At 33.7% G+C, this 18,800-nt stretch overlaps 3 protein-coding genes and 1 pseudogene across 5 annotated transcripts; 2 read left to right on the forward strand and 2 right to left on the reverse strand.

The window, feature by feature from the left end:
- Nucleotides 1-1,744: 1,744 nt before the first annotated feature.
- Nucleotides 1,745-3,388, forward strand: LOC106417448 (annotated as a pseudogene).
- LOC106370341 (macrophage migration inhibitory factor homolog) lies at nucleotides 3,227-4,272 on the reverse strand. Its single transcript, XM_013810368.3, has 3 exons — nucleotides 4,051-4,272; nucleotides 3,593-3,793; nucleotides 3,227-3,509 (listed from the first exon to the last, which is right to left on the reverse strand). The coding sequence occupies exons 1-3, from the start codon at nucleotides 4,159-4,161 to the stop codon at nucleotides 3,474-3,476; spliced, it is 348 nt and encodes a 115-aa protein (XP_013665822.1). The 5' UTR covers nucleotides 4,162-4,272; the 3' UTR covers nucleotides 3,227-3,473.
- Nucleotides 4,273-10,603: 6,331 nt separating this feature from the next.
- LOC106371508 (protein CHLOROPLAST IMPORT APPARATUS 2-like) lies at nucleotides 10,604-13,902 on the forward strand. Of its 3 annotated transcripts, none has more exons than XR_002654665.2 (3): nucleotides 10,604-12,253; nucleotides 13,101-13,283; nucleotides 13,619-13,902. XR_002654665.2 is itself a non-coding variant. In XM_013811592.2 (3 exons), the coding sequence occupies exons 1-3, from the start codon at nucleotides 11,264-11,266 to the stop codon at nucleotides 13,629-13,631; spliced, it is 1,191 nt and encodes a 396-aa protein (XP_013667046.2). In that variant the 5' UTR covers nucleotides 10,613-11,263; the 3' UTR covers nucleotides 13,632-13,902. The 3 variants fall into 3 exon arrangements, 2 of the variants coding, with proteins under 2 accessions (XP_013667046.2, XP_013667045.2); XM_013811592.2 differs by having other exon boundaries at nucleotides 10,613-12,253; nucleotides 13,096-13,283; XM_013811591.2 differs by having other exon boundaries at nucleotides 10,617-12,253; nucleotides 13,096-13,248.
- Nucleotides 13,903-13,916: 14 nt separating this feature from the next.
- Nucleotides 13,917-18,246, reverse strand: LOC106371507 (phosphatidylserine decarboxylase proenzyme 2). The gene is made up of 20 exons (XM_013811590.3): nucleotides 17,595-18,246; nucleotides 17,412-17,491; nucleotides 17,301-17,325; nucleotides 17,168-17,227; nucleotides 17,008-17,076; nucleotides 16,837-16,926; nucleotides 16,610-16,744; nucleotides 16,430-16,521; nucleotides 16,197-16,352; nucleotides 16,015-16,099; nucleotides 15,818-15,929; nucleotides 15,646-15,746; nucleotides 15,515-15,562; nucleotides 15,240-15,386; nucleotides 14,971-15,066; nucleotides 14,803-14,877; nucleotides 14,616-14,708; nucleotides 14,376-14,462; nucleotides 14,250-14,300; nucleotides 13,917-14,156 (listed from the first exon to the last, which is right to left on the reverse strand). Exons 1-20 carry the CDS (start codon nucleotides 17,781-17,783, stop codon nucleotides 14,040-14,042), a joined length of 1,908 nt encoding a protein of 635 aa, XP_013667044.2. The 5' UTR covers nucleotides 17,784-18,246; the 3' UTR covers nucleotides 13,917-14,039.
- Between the last annotated feature and the right edge of the window lie 554 nt (nucleotides 18,247-18,800).

The following is an 18,800-nucleotide window of genomic DNA, read 5'->3' on the forward strand; positions in this document are numbered from 1 at the left end:
TGTAAATCTTCACATTTCAAGCTTTGATAATGAATGTGTGTATGTTTCAGGATGCATATGATTAATTCAAACTGTTGATCCAATATGGAATACAACTTGGCCCAAAAATATGCATATATAAAACATAAACATATGTATGCATTAATGAAAGTAGACTTTATATTTAGTAAGGTTAAGAATTTCAAATATGCATATAAACATAAAAATTTATGTTTTATTACATACAAAATGAATTTTCTGAATTATAATTAAATTTTTTTAGCAATCTATGGGAAAAAAAATCTATGTAAATAAATGAGAATGTTTTAAAAATTTCAAATGTTATAATTTATTTTTTTATTTTATTTAATAAATATACATTAACTAAAAACTATTTATCTTGTGAGATTGAGTATTCATTTATTTATTTTTAAACTAGATGATTACATATATCAGCATAAAATAAATCAATTCTTAATTGTTTTATCAAACACATTTTATTTTGTTTTCTGTTATTATTATTTCTAAAAAATTTCAAACATATATCCATTCATAGTTTTATAATAAAGGAAATTTTGAGAACAGTTTCATTTATATTTTTATATTTTAAATATTATTATTGCAAAAAGAGAATAGAAAGAAAAAATGTATGGCAATTCTCTCAAATAGATTTTTTAAGTTTTTGTCACAAAAATATATTTGGAAAAACTAAAATGACTAAAATAGCCCCTTTTTATTTTGAAAATTTTAATATTTATTTTTTATTTTTAAAATTTTGAATTCATCTCTAAAAGTGGTAAAGGGCTCACGGCTGTGAGTTCCGCCACCTGAGTTCGAAATCCGACTACTAGGAGATTTACATGCGGATCCTCCAGCGCCAGAGATCGAAGACCGTTCACAATGAGCCACATGGTGACGCCTTGATAGTGTCCTTAAGTCTGGTCTTGGGTTTGTCTGGTTTATATTTTCTAATTGAATCGTACTCGGGTCATTTTTGGTTAGTTAAGTTTGTCATTGGTTAAGTTTATGGTTGGGAGAACACTAACCAACGTTTAACCAGTTTTTGTAGGTATTAGTTCGGTTTGTATGGAAACGAGCTTCGAACTTTCATTGCGTGTGGAAGGAGGTTGCTATACTTGTGTGATGTGCAATTACGACGAAGTTGAAATGTTATGTACATTTATTACTATACGATAGTTCTGGTGTGGAAATATGTTGTCTTTTCCTTGGTCGGGTTTAACCGCGGGGTCGTTTCCTATATAAAGAAAGCACCAACGATTTTTGATTCTTACTTCAAAAACCGGCAACTCTCTAGGGTTTTTCTTAATCTCCAGCGCATATCGAACTTACAAAACCATGACTCATGAGATGACAGCTCAACTAACCGCCGTCTCCTTGGCCAACGATGGAGGCAACGAAGCTGAACTCACCGACCAGAAGGTCCAAAGCCACGGGTGGGTTAGAAGTAGAACAGAAGAACAAGGAAAAGAGACTTTCTCTATCATTGTAGCGAACGATGGATCCTCCTCCTCTGCTAATCTCCAGGTTATGTTGGCTGCGACTATCGACAATGGATGCTTGAAGATTCCCCTACAAGTTAAAGGTACCATGTACAAGATCAAGCTTAGTGTTGAGATGCTAACTGATGATGATGGAGCTTCATCTTCATCCCCCTTTTGCGACGCACTCTTTCTTTCAGTCACAGAGTTTCCTTTACGTCAACACTCCAATCATCACCACGAGTGACTGCGAAGGAGCTGGTGAAATGTTCCAAGTGACTACATTGATCAGTGCCACTGAGAAGCTTGAGAGGGAACTCATTGAGAACCCTCCTCCTACGTTGAAGCTGCAAGGGACGTTGTCAAGGAGAGAGGTGAAGCTGTAGCGCAGCTCAAATCTGCTAAAGCAAACGAGCAAGAGATCACTGCTTCTCTTGCTGAACTCACTAATGCGAAGCTGAGTTTAGCTAGGACTGTAGAGAGGTCAAGGCTCAAGCCTGGCTTACCTAAAAAAGATGGAGAAGTTGATTATTCTCAAGACTTTTTCGGTCGTCAAGCTTTCTTGTCTGTTTCTGGTCAGTTACAGCTTGAGAGCTACGCTTGTGCTCTTGGCAGTGTGTACACCTTTGGTCCGACTTTTAGAGCAGAAAACTCTCACACCTCAAGGCATCTAGCTGAGTTCTGGATGGTTGAGCCTGAGTTAGCTTTAGCAGACCTAGAGGTTAGTAAGTTAACTTTTGATCGTTTTTATTCTTTCTTCTCACGCAAGTATCCTTAGAAAGTTGCTTTGTGTAGGAGGATATGGACTGTGCAGAAGCATATGTTAGATACATGTGCACGTGACTGCTTGATAACTGTTATGATGACTTGGAAGTTATGGCCAAGAACGTCGACGATGGATGTATTGATAGGCTCAAACTGGTTGCATCAACTCCGTTTGTGCGTGTAACATACACTGACGCAATAGAGCTGCTTAAGAAATCTGTGGCCCAAGGAGAGACGTTCGAGAACCAAGTGGAGTGGGGAATAGGCTTGGCGTCTGAGCATGAAAGGTTTTTATTTTTTTAATATAATATATAAATGCTTTTAAGAAAAAGGGTTACTAATGTTATGTTTCCTATCTTGTAATTTTACAGGTACTTGACAGAGGTTGTGTTTCAAAAGCCTGTTACTGTCTACAACTACCCGAAAGGAATCAAAGCTTTCTACATGAGACTTAACGATGATGGAAAGACAGTCGCTGCCATGGATGTCCTGGTTCCAAAGGCAACTAATCTCATCACCTTACCTCCTTTTTAATGACTTCTTTTGTTATCTTTTTAGGTTGGAGAACTCATTGGTGGGAGCCAAAGGGAAGAACGGTATGCCATCCTTATGAACAGGCTCGAGGAGATGGGTCTACCAGTGGAGCCATACGAGTGGTACCTGGACTTGAGACGTCCTGGAACAGTGAAGCATTCAGGATTCGGACTTGGGTTCGAGCGTATGGTTCTCTTTGCTACAGGGATGGACAACATCAGAGACGTTATTCCCTTCCCTCGCTATCCTGGAAGAGCTGATCTTTGATTCCTTTCAAGCACAGTTTTAGTTTTGTTTATATCATCATACAAGGATGCTTGACTTACAAGTTATCAATGGTTTATATATTATCCATAGAAATGTATCTTTACTGGCAAGGAACAGGGTCGAGTAGATCATGAACTTGTCAAACATTTCTTTAACAAGTTTGGTTTCTTTGCTAAACCAAAGACAAGACCCGAGATTCTATAACTTGCTGGTAATAAGATCACATCAGAAGTAGTAACTAGTCACAGAAAACAGTATGAACTATAAACATGAAAAGATTAGATTAGCTTTTTTAAGGGAAGTATAATATTATTAATCAAGCTCAAGAATCTACAGCTTCTGAACTCAAAAGATGCAAACAATCTTCATCCTAATTTCATTAGGAAGTTGAATTCTCTGCCTCTTTGCCAAGGTTTGAACTCGTGTGTTTCAGAAAGTTGATCCGTTGAATCCAAAGAAGGGTCGCTGGAAAGAAGAAAACAATAAAGATCCAAAGCAAATATGGATTCAAGTGACTTTGTGAAAACACTGTGATTTGATCAACTTACTGGGGAATCGTAGAATTTGATATAGAAGCGGGAGCTATCTATGGAGAGCTTAATTTGGAGAATCTCAGCTATGGTCTCGCTAAGCTTCCCATTCACGCCTGCTCCTAATCCACCAATAGATATAAGTTCTCCATAAGCAGCAGGTTCCTCAGTACCAGCAAATGCAATAGGCACTCCGCTGTTGAGCAGTATCATCACATACTGAAACCAACCAACGAAGAAGAAGACATTGTATAAGCCATCTACTTTAAGACCACAGCACAAGAATCCGAAAACATGCGATTCACACAGGAATTTCATCAAACAGTTTGTGTGCATATACCAGCAAGAGGCATACACACTAATAAAAATGCCATTCTACTTTGCTTTCGTATAATCAAAACCATATACACAAACAAAAACACAAGGAGACATTGAAGGTATTAACGGCGGGAACAGAGGAATGGAGTCTTAGTTACGGATTCAGGTTTGCCGATGATCTTAGCGACGGCCTTAGTAGCGTCCTTGAGGATGTCGGAGCATGTGACAGCATCTACTGGTATGTTCGTGAATAGATTCAAAGTGGGCATCTTCTTGTTTCTTCAGACAAAACAGAGCTGCAAAACCAGTGGCTTTCAGATTGTTTGAAGTTGTGATAACGGTCTGTCTACCTACCTACCATTTTTATTTATTTTCTCTTTGTTTTAATCGAATTGAAATTTAATACTAACCAATCAGAAAATTAGATTCAATGGGCTACAAGTCAGCCCACAAATACGCTACCCAAGTGTAAATTGCAGCCCAAATGTAAAATTTCAAACCAATCATTACAAAATAACTTTTAAGTTTTAACTCTTACTTCTCTTGGAGGGGACCAATAGAATTGTCTTTCCTAGTTTCATTTGTGTTTTTTTTAAAAATCAGCATGGGGAATCATACAAACGCATAACTCTTTCACCTTTTGCATTTTTATGCTTATGATATGATAAGTTTTATTTTTGTTTACCTTTTTAGGATCCATGGGACGAGTTACGGACAAATGAATAATACCATGCATCTTTAGGACAATTATAATCATTTTTGCATTGAGTAAATAAAATCGAACATTGCAACATCACCTAAGCTACGAAAAAAGAAGAGTTGGATTCAAATATGTAAGCTTAGTTAATAAAACAGTATAATTGTGTAAACTATGAGTCTATGATATTGGTTTCGTATTTATTTATTGAAACATTAAAAAAAAAAAATCTTGAGTCCTTACGCTGTTTCAGTCTTAACATTTATCTTTCGAAATGTCTCTATTTATCTTGTTCGTTAGTTCTCTTGTTTGTTTCTTTTCCTTCTTTGGATTCCAAAAGGTAAAGTTTACAAAGTTTTATCATAAGTATGGAAGGCAAAAGATGAAAGAGTTATGCAATTGCATCATATTTACCCATGCTGGTTCAAAACAAAACGATTCAAAAGTTAGGCAAAGCATAATTGTAATGGTCCCCTACGACATGTTAGAGAAGAAATACTCTTCACTTGTTGTTTGTAACTATTCGGCTTACTCTTAAATTATGACCCAATTGGTAAACATATCTAAAGTTTACATTTATTACACATCTCACTTGGATTTTTCTTCTTTTCACTTTTTTGGTCAATTACTTGGATTTTTCTTAGCTTTAGCGTCGTTTTGATTTACAAATTTTTCACTTTAATTACTATCGACTTAATTTAACAAACTTATAGATGTCCATGTTCATATGATCTTAAGTTCTTAATTAACTCCCTATGTTAACAAGCTTTGTTACTTCAATTTAATACATTTTTTTTTTTGGTAAAACTTCAACTTAATACATGTCTGGAGATTACCCTCTCTAAGTCAACAATATCTCGATTCTAAAACCAGAATACCACGAGAATAATTAATGAACATACACCTGAGAGATATTAAAGATAGTATGTCCCGTGAGATATTTTCCAGCTTATGATATCCAAATGAATTTATGCTTTAAAAAAAAGGTTTATAAGATTAGATATGTTTCTTTTACAATAAATATTTTCTGACTTTTTCTTACATCGTGTGGTTTATTATGTTAACCTATAATGTAAGAAAATTAAAAAAAATATATTTGAAGACCTATATATTAAGTTATTAACTGTAAACAAGTTCTCACAAGTTTCAAAAGTGTGTTTTAGTGGAAATGTGAACAGATCAAAGTCAATTTTCTTACAATCGTCGTAATAATCACGTTATCTAATTTCGTAATCCTTTTTACTTAAGTCTACGTAAATGATAAATCACAACTCAAATATGTCTCATCTTACTTTTACGAACATGTGGAGTCATAGGAGTCACATAGAATTCTCTTTGGTTAGTTGTTCAAGATAGTAAACTTAGCTCTACAAAGTTAACGACGCAAAATATAGATTGAACAGCTAGCCTCTCTCTAAATTTCCTGTAATAATGGGGCTTGAATTCCATCCAGATATAAACAATTTATTTCAACCACACATGCTGTAAGAATTGGAGCTATTAATATATTTTTCCTCTACAAAGTTTTTATGGAGTAAATAATTGGAAGAAAGGTCACGTGTTGTCATAAGAAAAGAATGTTAAATAAAAACAAAACTTACTTTGGAGTAGTGCCATAATAAGGTTTATCCTGTTTTCCCTTGAGGTTCAAATTCCCTCCAGCACATTTCTTTAGATAAACAATTTTCTCTACATTAATTTTAATTTTCTTAAAGAATTTTTATCATCAAAAGAATTTTGTTAGAACATTTTTAGCTCCGCCTGTTAGTTTCTATTTCTGGTGAAAATATATTTTTTGAAGTTTATTTTTCTCCTAGTTAACAAGTATATATATATATATATGCATCTAAACAAGGTTGAAATGAAACCAAGTCTGAAACACTATTAAGTTAATTTAAATAGTAATAATTTTTGTTTCTTTTCTTTGATTTTCCTGGACAATTGTTTTTCCCTGTTTTATCTTTCAGATACTAGATTGTAATAAAAAATATCATATGCGATTCATAACGTTATATAGTTAAAAAGTTGTAGTTTCATTTTTTGTGCATGCCTGTAAAACTGTATTCGAACATAATGACTACACTTTTCCTTCAGCATCCATAATTTTCCCAATAGTGATTTGAAAAAAAAACAGTTATACGTTTTTCATAATATACGGATATGATAACTCGTAGATATCATAACTGTCTGACTGTTTGTATGTACTGGGACTCATACGTATTTCTTAACATGATGTTAGAATATATTTAAATCTAAAAAGTAGGAAAAAACTAATATCTAATCAGAAGTCATTGAACGTAATGAGGTAAACGTAGGCTTAGCTTTCGCCACAAACTCTTCAAATGATACCAAAAAGGTTCCAATCATTTTTCATCTCACATACACAATCCACTGGCTCGCCACTGTCTCCCTCCACACTTTGGGAATAATATAATTTAATGGAAAATAATTACTATTAAAATACCATTATAACTTACGTATATGAATATTTTTTGTTTTTTAAGAAAAGTATATGACAATATTGTAAGTTGCTTCTAGTTACATAGCCAATTATCCATAGCTATATAACACAAGTCAAATATTTTATAAGTTATGCTAGCGTATATTATATTGTCCGTTATCTTCTGTTATTATATGCAATTTTAAGATAAAATTTACTGAATTCAAAACGATTCAACCGAAGAAATGAATTAAGAATATAGCATGTATCCAAAAAAGAAAACAAATTGATGCTTACGTTAGATAATCATTGTTTATATAGTAGTAATCTGTGGGCTTTATGCCAAATTAGAAAATTCGAAAACCTTAAACCAAGAATGATTACAAATTAGTAAAGTCGGTTCTTGAGAACACACGTGAAAACGTTCCGACCAGGCGACCATAGTCAGTTATCGGACAAGCCGCCACGTCATCGAAGAAATCTAGCACAGCCAATGATATTAGGCCATGTCGATGGATAAGGTGCCCTTTGCTCGATCTCTTTAAGATCCCAAAAAGATATGCAGGTGGGATGATATGATGATGATGGGGTTTTGTAATTATTTTTGAAAGTAATCTAAAAGCAGAATCATATTTCCTCAACAAACCATTGATCTACTGTGTGTCTAAAGAATTAAATTTATACATAAATCAATACAGATATACATATTTGTATGCGTTTAGAGAATACTGTGAGTACTCTCTATTTAATAATTACTCCGTTTCAAATGGACTATTAGAATAAAACTTTTTATTAAATAATTTTATTTTTTTATGATTTAAATGCAATATTTACCGGAAATTGTCAAAATTACTACATTTATAATATTATTTTTCTATCATGTTCACACTAACAACTTTTACTTTCACTTTTAAAGAGCAAAAAAATATTTATAACTTTAGAGTTAACTAATCTAAACTTAAGGTTTAAAGTTGAAGGGTGGGGTATGGTTTTTGAAAAATGAAATTTAGTATTCCAATAAATATATAAATAAATACTTTAAAAATATATAATTTTTTAAAAAATAGTTTCAAAAATAATTTTCGATTTTCAAAAAGAAATTTTGAAAAAATACGAAAAAATCAAAACAAAAAAAAATTATAAAAATTTTGAATTTGAAAAAGTGTAATTCGAAAACATAATTCTTTTGTATTTTTTAAAATAATTATTTATTATATATAAAAAGAACAATAGTATAAGAGTCTTTTGCCTCTTAATGAAGAATGTATTTTTAAAAATATATATTTAATAGTGGTAAACATGAATAATAGTACCAAAAAGTGGTAAATATGAAAATTATCCTTGTTTTACATTAATTAATCTATTTTACCTTAAATTAAATTAAAAACAATAATAATAGAAAACTTTGATAACTAAATAACGACAAAACTGCTATTTAAGTTTTTTCTAATATGTGTGAAATAATCTTAAACAATATCTTATTTGAAAAAGAGTGAGTATTTCTAAAAAGAAAAAAAATATATATATATATATATATTATATATATATATATGTATGTGTGTATGTGTGTGTGTAAATTAAAAATATACACCACTATCTTTGTTATCATTTTGGTTTAACCTCTTTTAACCATATAAATACAATTCATCCTAACGTTCTAAGTATTTTTTTTGGTTAAACCATAAAGATAGAGTCATTCATACAAAGAAGAGTTCAAGAGCAATCTAAGGGCGTTTTGGCTGTTACATCAGATTCAAGATTCCTCAAACGAGGAATGAAGTGAAAGGATAGGTAGTTATATGATTTACTCAACACCCGGATGTTGTGGAAGATGTTTTTGATAGATGTCTCAGAGGATGAACCTGTAAACAGAGAGATCAGATCCTTGCAGTCAGAGTGACAAGCTAGGTCCTTAAGACCATTTCCGACTCAACTCCAAAATATTATTTTAGTGTGATTTTGACACAAAAACTTTTTTCAATCTAATACAAAAAATCACACTATATTAGTGCAACACTATAATTTATGACACTATTCACCACATTAAAACATTATTCACTTAATTTATTAATAAAATAAATAATTAAATAAATATATAAATACATATAATATTATAAAATAACTTTTAGTGTGAAGTTTAGTGCTATGGTTGGAGAAGAACTTTTTTTAGTGTTGAAATTACACTAAATTAGTGTGATTTTGACACTAAAATAGTGTTATGGTTTGGAGATGCTATAAAATCAGAAGCAACAGCCTCTTTTAGAGCTGCTTTTAGACCCATTTTGTTAACTTTAATTGATACAGAGTACATAGAAAAATGAAAAAAGAAACAAAATATTCGTGAAATGGAAAAGCTAAACAATGTAGCAATATAAGATGTTACAAGGCAGAGTTTACCAATCAAATAAGCCAAAGATGCACTAAACACCAAAACTTTAGATATAACATTTGTACCAATGCCTTTAATCTCGTTGTTAATCTGGTAGTTACAAATTCAAATAGTGAGCATGTAATTTAATAGTTCAACTTGTCCTCTACAATAGTATTAGGTTATTAACTGCTGTAAATAGTTCTTCGCAATTGATGAAACTCGATAATTGATTTCTAACATCTTTCGTGCACCTATTTTGTCAAAGATTTAACAACTTTAACTGAAAGGTTCTTACTTGTCAACCGAGCGACCGATTTTTACTTCAGATATGAGTAAATTGGTGACTATTCATAAATTCTATTTGAAAATTTGTGCGTCACGGAAAGTAAACATTTGCATGCACAATCCGCTCATATTAAAATTTTATTTTTTAATTTTTTAAGAACAATTCATTATTTTTGTTTTTTATGTTTTTCCTTTCTGATTTTTTTTTGTAGACCCTTTCTGATTTGTTAGATACTGATAGTTTGGGTTTACAAACTCTACCACAATTTAAATATGGTTCTGTTTGATCATCTGTTAATTTGAGTGATTAAAAGTTTACCAAAATAAAAAAACTTATTTAATAGACAAAATTCAGTTTAAATAAAATAAATTTGATTTGTTCTGTTAATTCATTCTTTTGATTTAGATTTCATGTACACTGTTTTTACAAAATTCAATATAACTTTATATGATTTGGAATATATTGGTTCAGAAACATTTCAGAAAATTTCAAGAACAGTTTGGTCCCATAGTAGCTAACCGAACCAAACTAAAAACCCAACAAATTTTAGTATTTTACAGATTGGTTCACACCATAAGATGAATTCAAATCAATACAAATAATTTGGTTTAGTACGGTTTGAAAAGTTGGTTCTATTTATATTGTTTTCAGATTTTGAGGGAATAATGGTATGCAGTATAAATTTATGTGTTTCTTACTTTACATATATTTATTGAGCGTTTATTCAAATATACACTCATACTAATGTATATAATCTAACCATTTTCAATTGAAAACTTCCTTCTAAAACTCTTAAAAGTTTCCCTGTAAAAAATATAAATTCTTATTCTGAGCGGATACATATCCATAAGAAATATCGTATAATTATGTAAAACCATGTAAATTAATACAAAAGTGAAAAAAATCCAGCAGTAGACCCCATACAGTCCAGAACTGCCGATTGCGAGCTATCTTAATCTTGTCCTTCTTCACCATATGCTCCCTTCACTCTCTCGTCTTCTTCTTCTTCTCCTTCCACCACTCTCAGTCGCTCTCTCTAGCCACAACTCAGCGAAATTAATCTTCACAACTTTTATTTACAAAGCTCTTAGTTTTTATTAACCCTTCCCTAAAACCCTAATCTTGGCTTCTTATATATCTCGTGACTCTTGTTTCTCCGTCCAATCTCTCTCCTTCTCCACTAACTAACCAACTGTGTTCTTTATGTAAAACGTCATCCATAGGCCAGTTTCTTTGGTTTCCATAAAAATCTCAGATTCCAATTGGTTTTATTTTCCCCTTCTCTGCTATTTCATTAAATGATGAACATTTGTAAGAAGAAGCTTTATTTCATCATCCTCTTTCCCTAAAGTTTTGACCCTTTTTTTTAATTTCTTCAATTTTGTATTTAAACAATTGAAAAGGGTTCTTCAGAGGGTTTAAGTGTTAAAAAAAAATTATTTTCATTTTCCTCCTAAACAAAAGAGAAACCTTTATGTCATCACTCTCTGTCCTCCACCTAAACAGAGTATAGTCTCATACTGTCTTCAAATCTCGGGAAAAAGGCATCTCTTTTTTTTTTCATTCAGCCAAGAAAAATGTCGGCTTGCTTAAGCAGCGGCGGAGGAGGAGCCGCCGCATATAGTTTCGAGCTAGAAAAAAAGAAATCATCACCACCACCACCACCGTCAAGCTCGACGACAACGAGAGCTACTTCACCATCATCAACAATCTCCGAATCATCCAACTCTCCGCTCGCAATCTCAACGAGAAAGCCAAGAAGGCCGCGAAAACGACCAAACCAGACTTACAACGAAGCTGCGGCTCTTCTCTCCACCGCTTACCCCAACCTCTTCCCCTCGTCCTCAAACAACTTGTACTCCAAGAAGAAGACTCATCCCAATCCTCACCTCTACGGATTCGCCGCTAAATCTCCTCTTCTCAGTGACAACGACGACGCTTCCGAGCTTCTTCTCGAATCAATCGAGGAGCCTGACTTTCTCTTTCTCCCGACGATTCAAGCGCGATCGGAGTACTTCTCCGAGCAGAAGGAGGTGAACGTGAATCTATTTGAATTCTCCGACGAGTTCGACGCGGAGTCGATTCTGGACGAGGAGACCGAAGAAGGGATCGATAGTATAATGGGAATAGTCGAATCCAATTCCGGAGAGAATCGTGGCCATCTAATCAGCCGGTTAGAGCATATGATGAAGATGAATCGAAAAGGATTCAAATTCCCGTTGGGACTCGGACTGAGAAGCGCTCTCAGGGAACACAACGACGCGAGCTGGTGCAGGTTTCACACCGTCGATTTCGAACAGATCTCGCCGCGGATCCAATCCACCGTTAAGGAGGAGAAGATCGAAAGTAAGAAGAGCAAGAAGAAGAAAAAGAAGAAAGTCCCCGCGGCGGCGGCGGCGGTTAAGACGGTGCAAATGACGGAAACGTGTAGAGATGATAGTGAGGAGAAATCAGGTCAGTTGATGTTGAAGCTCGACTACGACGGCGTTTTAGAAGCTTGGTCTGAGAAAGAGTTGCCGTTCTCCGATGAGATTCTGGGCTCGGAAGCTGCCGGAGCCGATGTCAATGTATGTAACAGTATTCTTCCTTCTCTTCTCTTCTCTTCTCTCGCCATTGAATTTAATCGTCAAATTAGTTTTAAATTAATGGTAATTTATTTTTTATTAATTTTTTCGTAACAGATAATTCGTAATTCTGTTAGAACTAGTAGTATGTTGCCACGTGATGTTTGTAGCTCTGTCTGAATTTGAAGGGAGTGTGTTCATTTTTTTGTCTTTACGCTTTAAATAATTAATCAGGAGTTAGTAATTTATTAGCGGTCACAGTACGTATGATGAATCTATGAAATTTCTGACAGAATTTATTAAGTTTACTGTAAAGTTTTTATAACTTTTCTTGTAACTTTTTTTATGAAAAAAGAATAATTAACATTTGACTTTCGTACATGGTCTGCTCTTTTTTATAAAACTTTAGTAGTATCAGTTTTCTTTGTCAACAACTAGAGTATCATTTAAGTTTTAGCAACAACTTTTTATGAATTGGCAAAATGAAAGCCGTCATAAAAATTAGCAAAAAGAAACTTTCTTTTATTTTTTTTTTCAAGAGGAATTTAGACTTTGCACGTGAGTTTTCACGTACAAGATAAATGAAAGAGGTTTCAAAATTTTATTTAGTATATATCCGTTTTATCCGTATACTCCTTTTAGCATAAAAGTCTACAAAGTACAAACATTGACAGGAAATTCTTCTTAGCCTTAAGAAATTTATTAGAACAATAATGTCAGAGAAATTATGAAGTAATATAGGTATATGTTGTTCGCTTGTGAGGTTTGCATATTTTTAAGCCTAGAAGACTTTAAGTAAAAATTGATAATGGATGGATCCATGAACTAATGTGGATTTGGGGCAGGCCAGATTAGCTCAGATAGATTTGTTCGGAGACAGTGGAATACGAGAAGCAAGCGTTTTGAGGTACAAAGAGAAACGTCGAACTCGGCTCTTCTCCAAGAAAATTAGATACCAAGTACGCAAACTTAATGCAGATCAACGTCCCCGAATGAAGGTATCTACATCCACCTTAATCCGTGGTAAAAACATGTAGGTTCTTTTACCATTCATGATTATAATTTGATTTTAATAATTTTAGACCGGTTTATGAGATTAACATGAGTTTTGACAATTTCAAACTTCGTTGATATTTTTTTCGTTACTAATTTTCTTGTAAAACCAACAGACGCAACATCTGAACTGAATTACTTATCAACTAAAAATGGAAAGATTAATTTGTATACATAGTTAGTGGAAACAAACTACGAAATAAATAACGTTTTAGATTTTGTCAAAGGATAGGGTATACATTAGATTTTGATTAAGACAAGAACCTAATATTAATGTTTCCTTACTTTCTGTGGTTGGTGATTAAATTGAAACAGGGACGGTTCGTGAGAAGGCCCAATGCTAGTCCTCCAAGTGGACAAAGATAGCAAGGAAAGCAGAGCCAAGATTCACTCATTTTATCTTTTCCATTCCTTTTTTAGTTTTGTATTATCTTTTGTGGTTGTTGTAGTTGAAATTTTGTCACCCTCATTTTATTCCTTAGTTTATGGTCCCTTTCGTTTATAATGTAATTTTTTTCCCTTAAATAAGGATCATGAAGGAGATGTTAGATGAGAGAAATTGAGGGATCAAAACGAATAAAAGTTTTTCTTTTTATGTTTTTGCACAAAGAAATGTGTTGAGCTCTTTCATTGTATAAAACTACAAATAATAGCTGAGGAGATATTGTTTGTGTTATATACAGAATTACTTTTACATGAAACAAAAGGAAAATCAAATCAAACCAAATGATCTAGTTCAGGTAGAACCAGCAAATGTCCTTGTGGAGACACCTAGTTGCATACCAACACTAACTAATGTCTCTAAGGACCTACCACTGTTAGCTAAGAGATCCTCATCGATCCGGATCGAGTTCTGCAAAAAAGAAAGGTTGATACAGACTGAAGACAAAATCAAATGAAATGTATAAGACTTTTCCTAAAGATTTTGCGATTATTATATGCTAACCTTTTCAAAGACACATATAACGGTGCTTCCACCAAACGAAAAATAACCAAGCTGCAAGTTGATAAAAGTGTTAGAAGATATTTTTCTTGAAGTGTCGTTCCATTGATAAAAGTAAAAACTGCTTACTTCGTCTCCTTTCTTAACATGGTCCCCTTCCTTTCTGACAAAATTGATGCTACCAACCATTGTTGCACCGATTGCAACAAAAGCAACCTGTTATTTACTCTACTTTATTAGCTGACCTTGAAGTTATGTTGTATGAAATTTATTACTCTGATTCGTTTGTAACAATACCAAATGTTCAATCACTAGCAAATCCTACTCATCTTATTTCTAAAGCCGCATATTAAGACAGAAGTAAAGAACCTTTCCAAACTCTGATGTTGATATAATTGCCACGGTCCGTTTATTCTCCGTGAATACGTTACAGTATTTGCTATTGACTGCTATCGGATTAACCTGAGAAGGAATGGTAAGTCAGCGAACATATAAGAAACATAAGTGATTTATCATAGCTAAGCATAATAGAGATGAGGAGATCTTGAGCACATACCGTATATAAGCTCCCAGACACATCAACAAACTTTTCAATGACTCCAGAGACAGGGACATGAAACCGATGATAATCCTGTAACGTTTGTTAAGACATGTGTCAGTGATTGTGTGATGTTTTAGCCTATGGCTCGTATATCAATAGGAAACTTCCATTCTCGTTGTGTACCTGTGGTGCTAGTCTGAATATCACCAAAGATCCATCAAGAAAGGCATTTGGATTCACATTCTTCCCAAGGAGGCCTCTAATCGAAAACTTCCGGCCCTATCATTGTAGGATGTGGTTCAACATATAATAATAATAATAATAATAATAATAATAATAATAATAATAATAATAATAATAATAATAATAATACCATTTGCTTTAAGAGTTTTCTAAATCTTGCATAACAATAATAATTATCATATAGTAAGCTACTCTGTAAACAGTGTTACCTTGATCCAGAATCTGGTGCTATCCTCCACTGACTGGAATGCCATTAACCGACAATCAGCAGCACATACAGAAACATCATCGCGATTCATGTAAGCTATTGGTCTCGCACCAGGTTTCAACTCCCTTATGAAAAATTCATTGAATGTCTGAAAGTTTAAAAGAAAAAAAACTTAGTCACTTGCTAATATGGCTTTCATAGGAAATTCATACTAATATAAGAACTAGACACATTTGGATGTAACGTTGAGACTATAAATCAGATCCCATCCCATACCTTGAAGTGCTGTAGAGGATACTTGACTTCAGCCATGTTTATTTGATCCTGCAACAAACAAAACCTCATTCCCAAACCCAATAACAAAGCAAACACATTTTATCTTAATAGAGAGTAGTAACTTTCCGTACCTTAAAGAACTCAAGAAAGCTAGGAATTTTTTGAGCGGATTCAACTGTGTTCATTTTCTTCCCTTGCTTCTCAGAAAGTCTCTGCAGTATCTCCTTTGCCCCTGGATCAGGAAGATATAACTTATCACATAGGTTGCATTTGAGAAGTAAAAAAAAATGCTAATAAGTTTACCTTGATCCATAAGTCTAAGTCCAATTTTGGACTGGTAAATAGCTCTCATGGACAGAACAATCTTTGAGTCTATCAACTCTTCCACAAGCCTCTTAGTCTTACGGTCAATCACCTAAAGTAAGAAACAACAAAGATTTAGACGTTTGTACCAAAAGATCATGAGACTAGACGTAAGAGAGCAGAAAAAAAAAGCATACCACAATATGAGAAGCATTTGAACCAGTATTCAAACCAACGTCATAAGTAGATAAGTGTGTCCATTCACTTAGTTTGAACATCCATCTGAACAACATGTTGTAAAAAAACATGGTGTTGGTAAGGGAAAGCTGTTAAACTCTAACTGGTTATTAAGTTTATAAGAAAGAGACATTTCTCTCACCCATAAGAAGCTTGTCTATCAGTCAAAAACCCACCAGTCATGACTTGATTACCCGTTCCTTCGTCAAAACATAGAGTCATATGTATCATAGAGTTGAGCTTGTCAGTGAGTTGAAGAGCCTCACCACACACTGGACAGTTATTTATAATTGGCTCCCTGCATTAAAAACTTCAAGTTACATTCAACGATGTATAAAGAATATCTGAGAAATGAAGTGAGCTAAGGTCATTTACTTCTCTTGTTGAAGAGCAAGAAGCGCAGCCAACTCATCAATACTCACAACACCATCACCGTTCAGATCAGCAGCTTTGAACAGCTCCTCTTTCTAGTAAATAAGTCAATTAAAAACATCAAGTCCACCTTCAATTTAAACATCATGGCATAGATGGCAAAGATGCTAGAAGCCACCGAACCTTGTTGGCAGCCACTAAGTTCCCAAAAGCACGTATAAGATCAGAGAACTCAGAGAAGGAGAGTTGTCCATCTTCATTGTAGTCCACTACAGACAAGATACGCTTTGCAAACCGCTTCTCTGTTTCAACAGGATCCTGCAAAATGTTAAGTCGCAAAAAAATGTCAAACACCATCGCTTTGCTCTTGTCTTTTCACATAATAAAATATTCCTTTTTACTGTCGCTACCTCAATAGCGCAGGAAAGGAAAACGGTGCCAACAACATTGGATGACGCAGGATCTAACAAGTCAAATGACTTACAAGCCGACTCAGGTTCCTGTATCACACCAAACATAAGCAGATGCAGAAAATAATCTTACTTATAAATTAAATCATAAGAAAGACAAAAAAAATTTACCTGCACTACAAAATCGAATATATCAAGCTCGCAATAACCGACGATTTTGTTCCTAGAAAGCCTATTGGTCTGCACCATGAAATGATTATCCTTTTAATAAATAAATAAAAGACGCAATTATCATGGCTGAGCTCAGAATCTAGATGAATAATAAAGAAACCTCGAAAACAGAGACCCTAACGAGACTTGGTCCATTTTTCTCCAAGAGAAGCTTCTTTTCCTATAATACTAACATAAGTTAGCACAAGTATTAAAAAAAGGGTTAGATTCAGACATGGTGTGGCTCTACTTACTGAGTTCCAAATTGGTTTCTCCGTACTGCAAATTCATCAGAAACAAACAAACAAAAAATTTATGATCAAACTATAAGAATCTTCTAAAAAAGAAATTCAGACAAGACATACGTGTCTGAGATCTCTGTCCTGAATGTTTGTTCCCCGAACGAAACACAAGCGAGCCACTTGTCCTTAAACTTCATGTCCGCCTAAAGATAGATAATAAGACAGAAACAGAGTCATGACTAAGCAGCACCGTTAACGAAACCACACAAATCAAAACTTGTAATTAAGAAGAAGAAGAAAGCATACGCCAATGAGAGTGAGAAGAGCAATGCCGGAGAAATCCTCGACGGTGACAGCTCTCTGATTCACGACACCGGCAGCGTTACGGGAGAAACGAGTACGTAAATGAAGACGGTGAGTGCGAAACCTCTGTAGCTTCTGCTTTAGCCTTGACCGTCGCGACTCTTTCCCCTCCCTTGAGCTTCCGTTTCCCATTGCTCCTTGTCGATCTCTTCGTCTTCTTTAATCTCAGAGAGATTCACAGTTTTATTTTATTTTTTTCTCCAACGATTTCTTCTACGTTTGACCGAAAACGTGGCCGTCTATATATATGCATACAAAACAATTTGCAAAATCGTCTGTTATGGCCCCTTTGCTTATTGCTAGGGAATGTTTTTCTTCTCCCACCTTCTACGGAATATAGCTCTCTCTTTTTTTTTTTTACAATATTTTATATTCTATGAGCATATATAAAGAAATTCGAATATCGGTTAATATATATATTTATTTATATCGGAATCACTTTTTATTCTAAAATATTATTTTTGCCGTTTAAATATATATTAGTGCAATCGTTTTATTTTCCCAATCACCTAGTATCTGATACCGGCTTAAATAAAACTATCAAATATATTAGTGTCTTGCTCAATTAATGTATTATATGTTGACTCACGTAATTCATTTATCGACATTAAGGGTCTGACTGGTTCAAACGCAGCGGTTGCGGTTGCGGCTGCGGGCGTTTGCGGATGCGGGTGGTTGCGGTTTCTAGCGGTTTTAAAAGATTTGTACGACTGGTTCTGCGGTTAGAAATTGGTGCGTTTGCGGGATACTTATGACTGGTTAACTACCAAATACAGCAGCGGTTAAATAATAAATTAACAATATTTACATTTTATATAATTATAAAAATATCAAAATCATAATATTATAATAAATATGTAAATTATATTTTCAAAGTTATAGTTTTAAATTTTTTAAATTATAGAAAATATTTTTATTTTTAAAATTTATAATATTAATTAAAATATAATAGATATATTTTAGTATTTTTATAATTCCATTTTAAAAAATTTATTTTTATTTTTATTTTTGTATTTATATGGTTTTTAAAAAAAAAGAAAAAAAAATTTATCCTCCCGCAACCGCCCGCAACCGCAAACGCTAGCTGGAACCAGCTTTTGATTTTAAGAGGTTCGGAGCGGTTTGAAGCGATTTGTAGCGGTTTGTATG

This window comes from Brassica napus, chromosome A10 (genome assembly GCF_020379485.1).
Source record: "Brassica napus cultivar Da-Ae chromosome A10, Da-Ae, whole genome shotgun sequence".
Lineage (NCBI taxonomy): Eukaryota > Viridiplantae > Streptophyta > Magnoliopsida > Brassicales > Brassicaceae > Brassica > Brassica napus.

Excerpts from the sequence above, each read along its gene's own strand:
- LOC106371507 (XM_013811590.3), bottom strand. The coding sequence starts at position 17,783 with ATGGGAAACGGAAGCTCAAGGGAGGGGAAAGAGTCGCGACGGTCAAGG. Across the intron at positions 16,353-16,429 it reads CTTGCTCTTCAACAAGAGAA|GGAGCCAATTATAAATAACT; the intron begins GTAAATGACCTT and ends TTTTTAATGCAG. Across the intron at positions 14,463-14,615 it reads CAACATCAGAGTTTGGAAAG|GTTGCTTTTGTTGCAATCGG; the intron begins GTTCTTTACTTC and ends AGTAAATAACAG.
- LOC106370341 (XM_013810368.3), bottom strand. The coding sequence starts at position 4,161 with ATGCCCACTTTGAATCTATTCACGAACATACCAGTAGATGCTGTCACA. Across the intron at positions 3,794-4,050 it reads TCATCGGCAAACCTGAATCC|TATGTGATGATACTGCTCAA; the intron begins GTAACTAAGACT and ends GGTTGGTTTCAG. Across the intron at positions 3,510-3,592 it reads TCAAATTCTACGATTCCCCA|CGACCCTTCTTTGGATTCAA; the intron begins GTAAGTTGATCA and ends TCTTCTTTCCAG.
- LOC106371508 (XM_013811591.2), top strand. The coding sequence starts at position 11,264 with ATGTCGGCTTGCTTAAGCAGCGGCGGAGGAGGAGCCGCCGCATATAGT. Across the intron at positions 12,254-13,095 it reads CTGCCGGAGCCGATGTCAAT|GCCAGATTAGCTCAGATAGA; the intron begins GTATGTAACAGT and ends GATTTGGGGCAG. Across the intron at positions 13,249-13,618 it reads ATCAACGTCCCCGAATGAAG|GGACGGTTCGTGAGAAGGCC; the intron begins GTATCTACATCC and ends AAATTGAAACAG.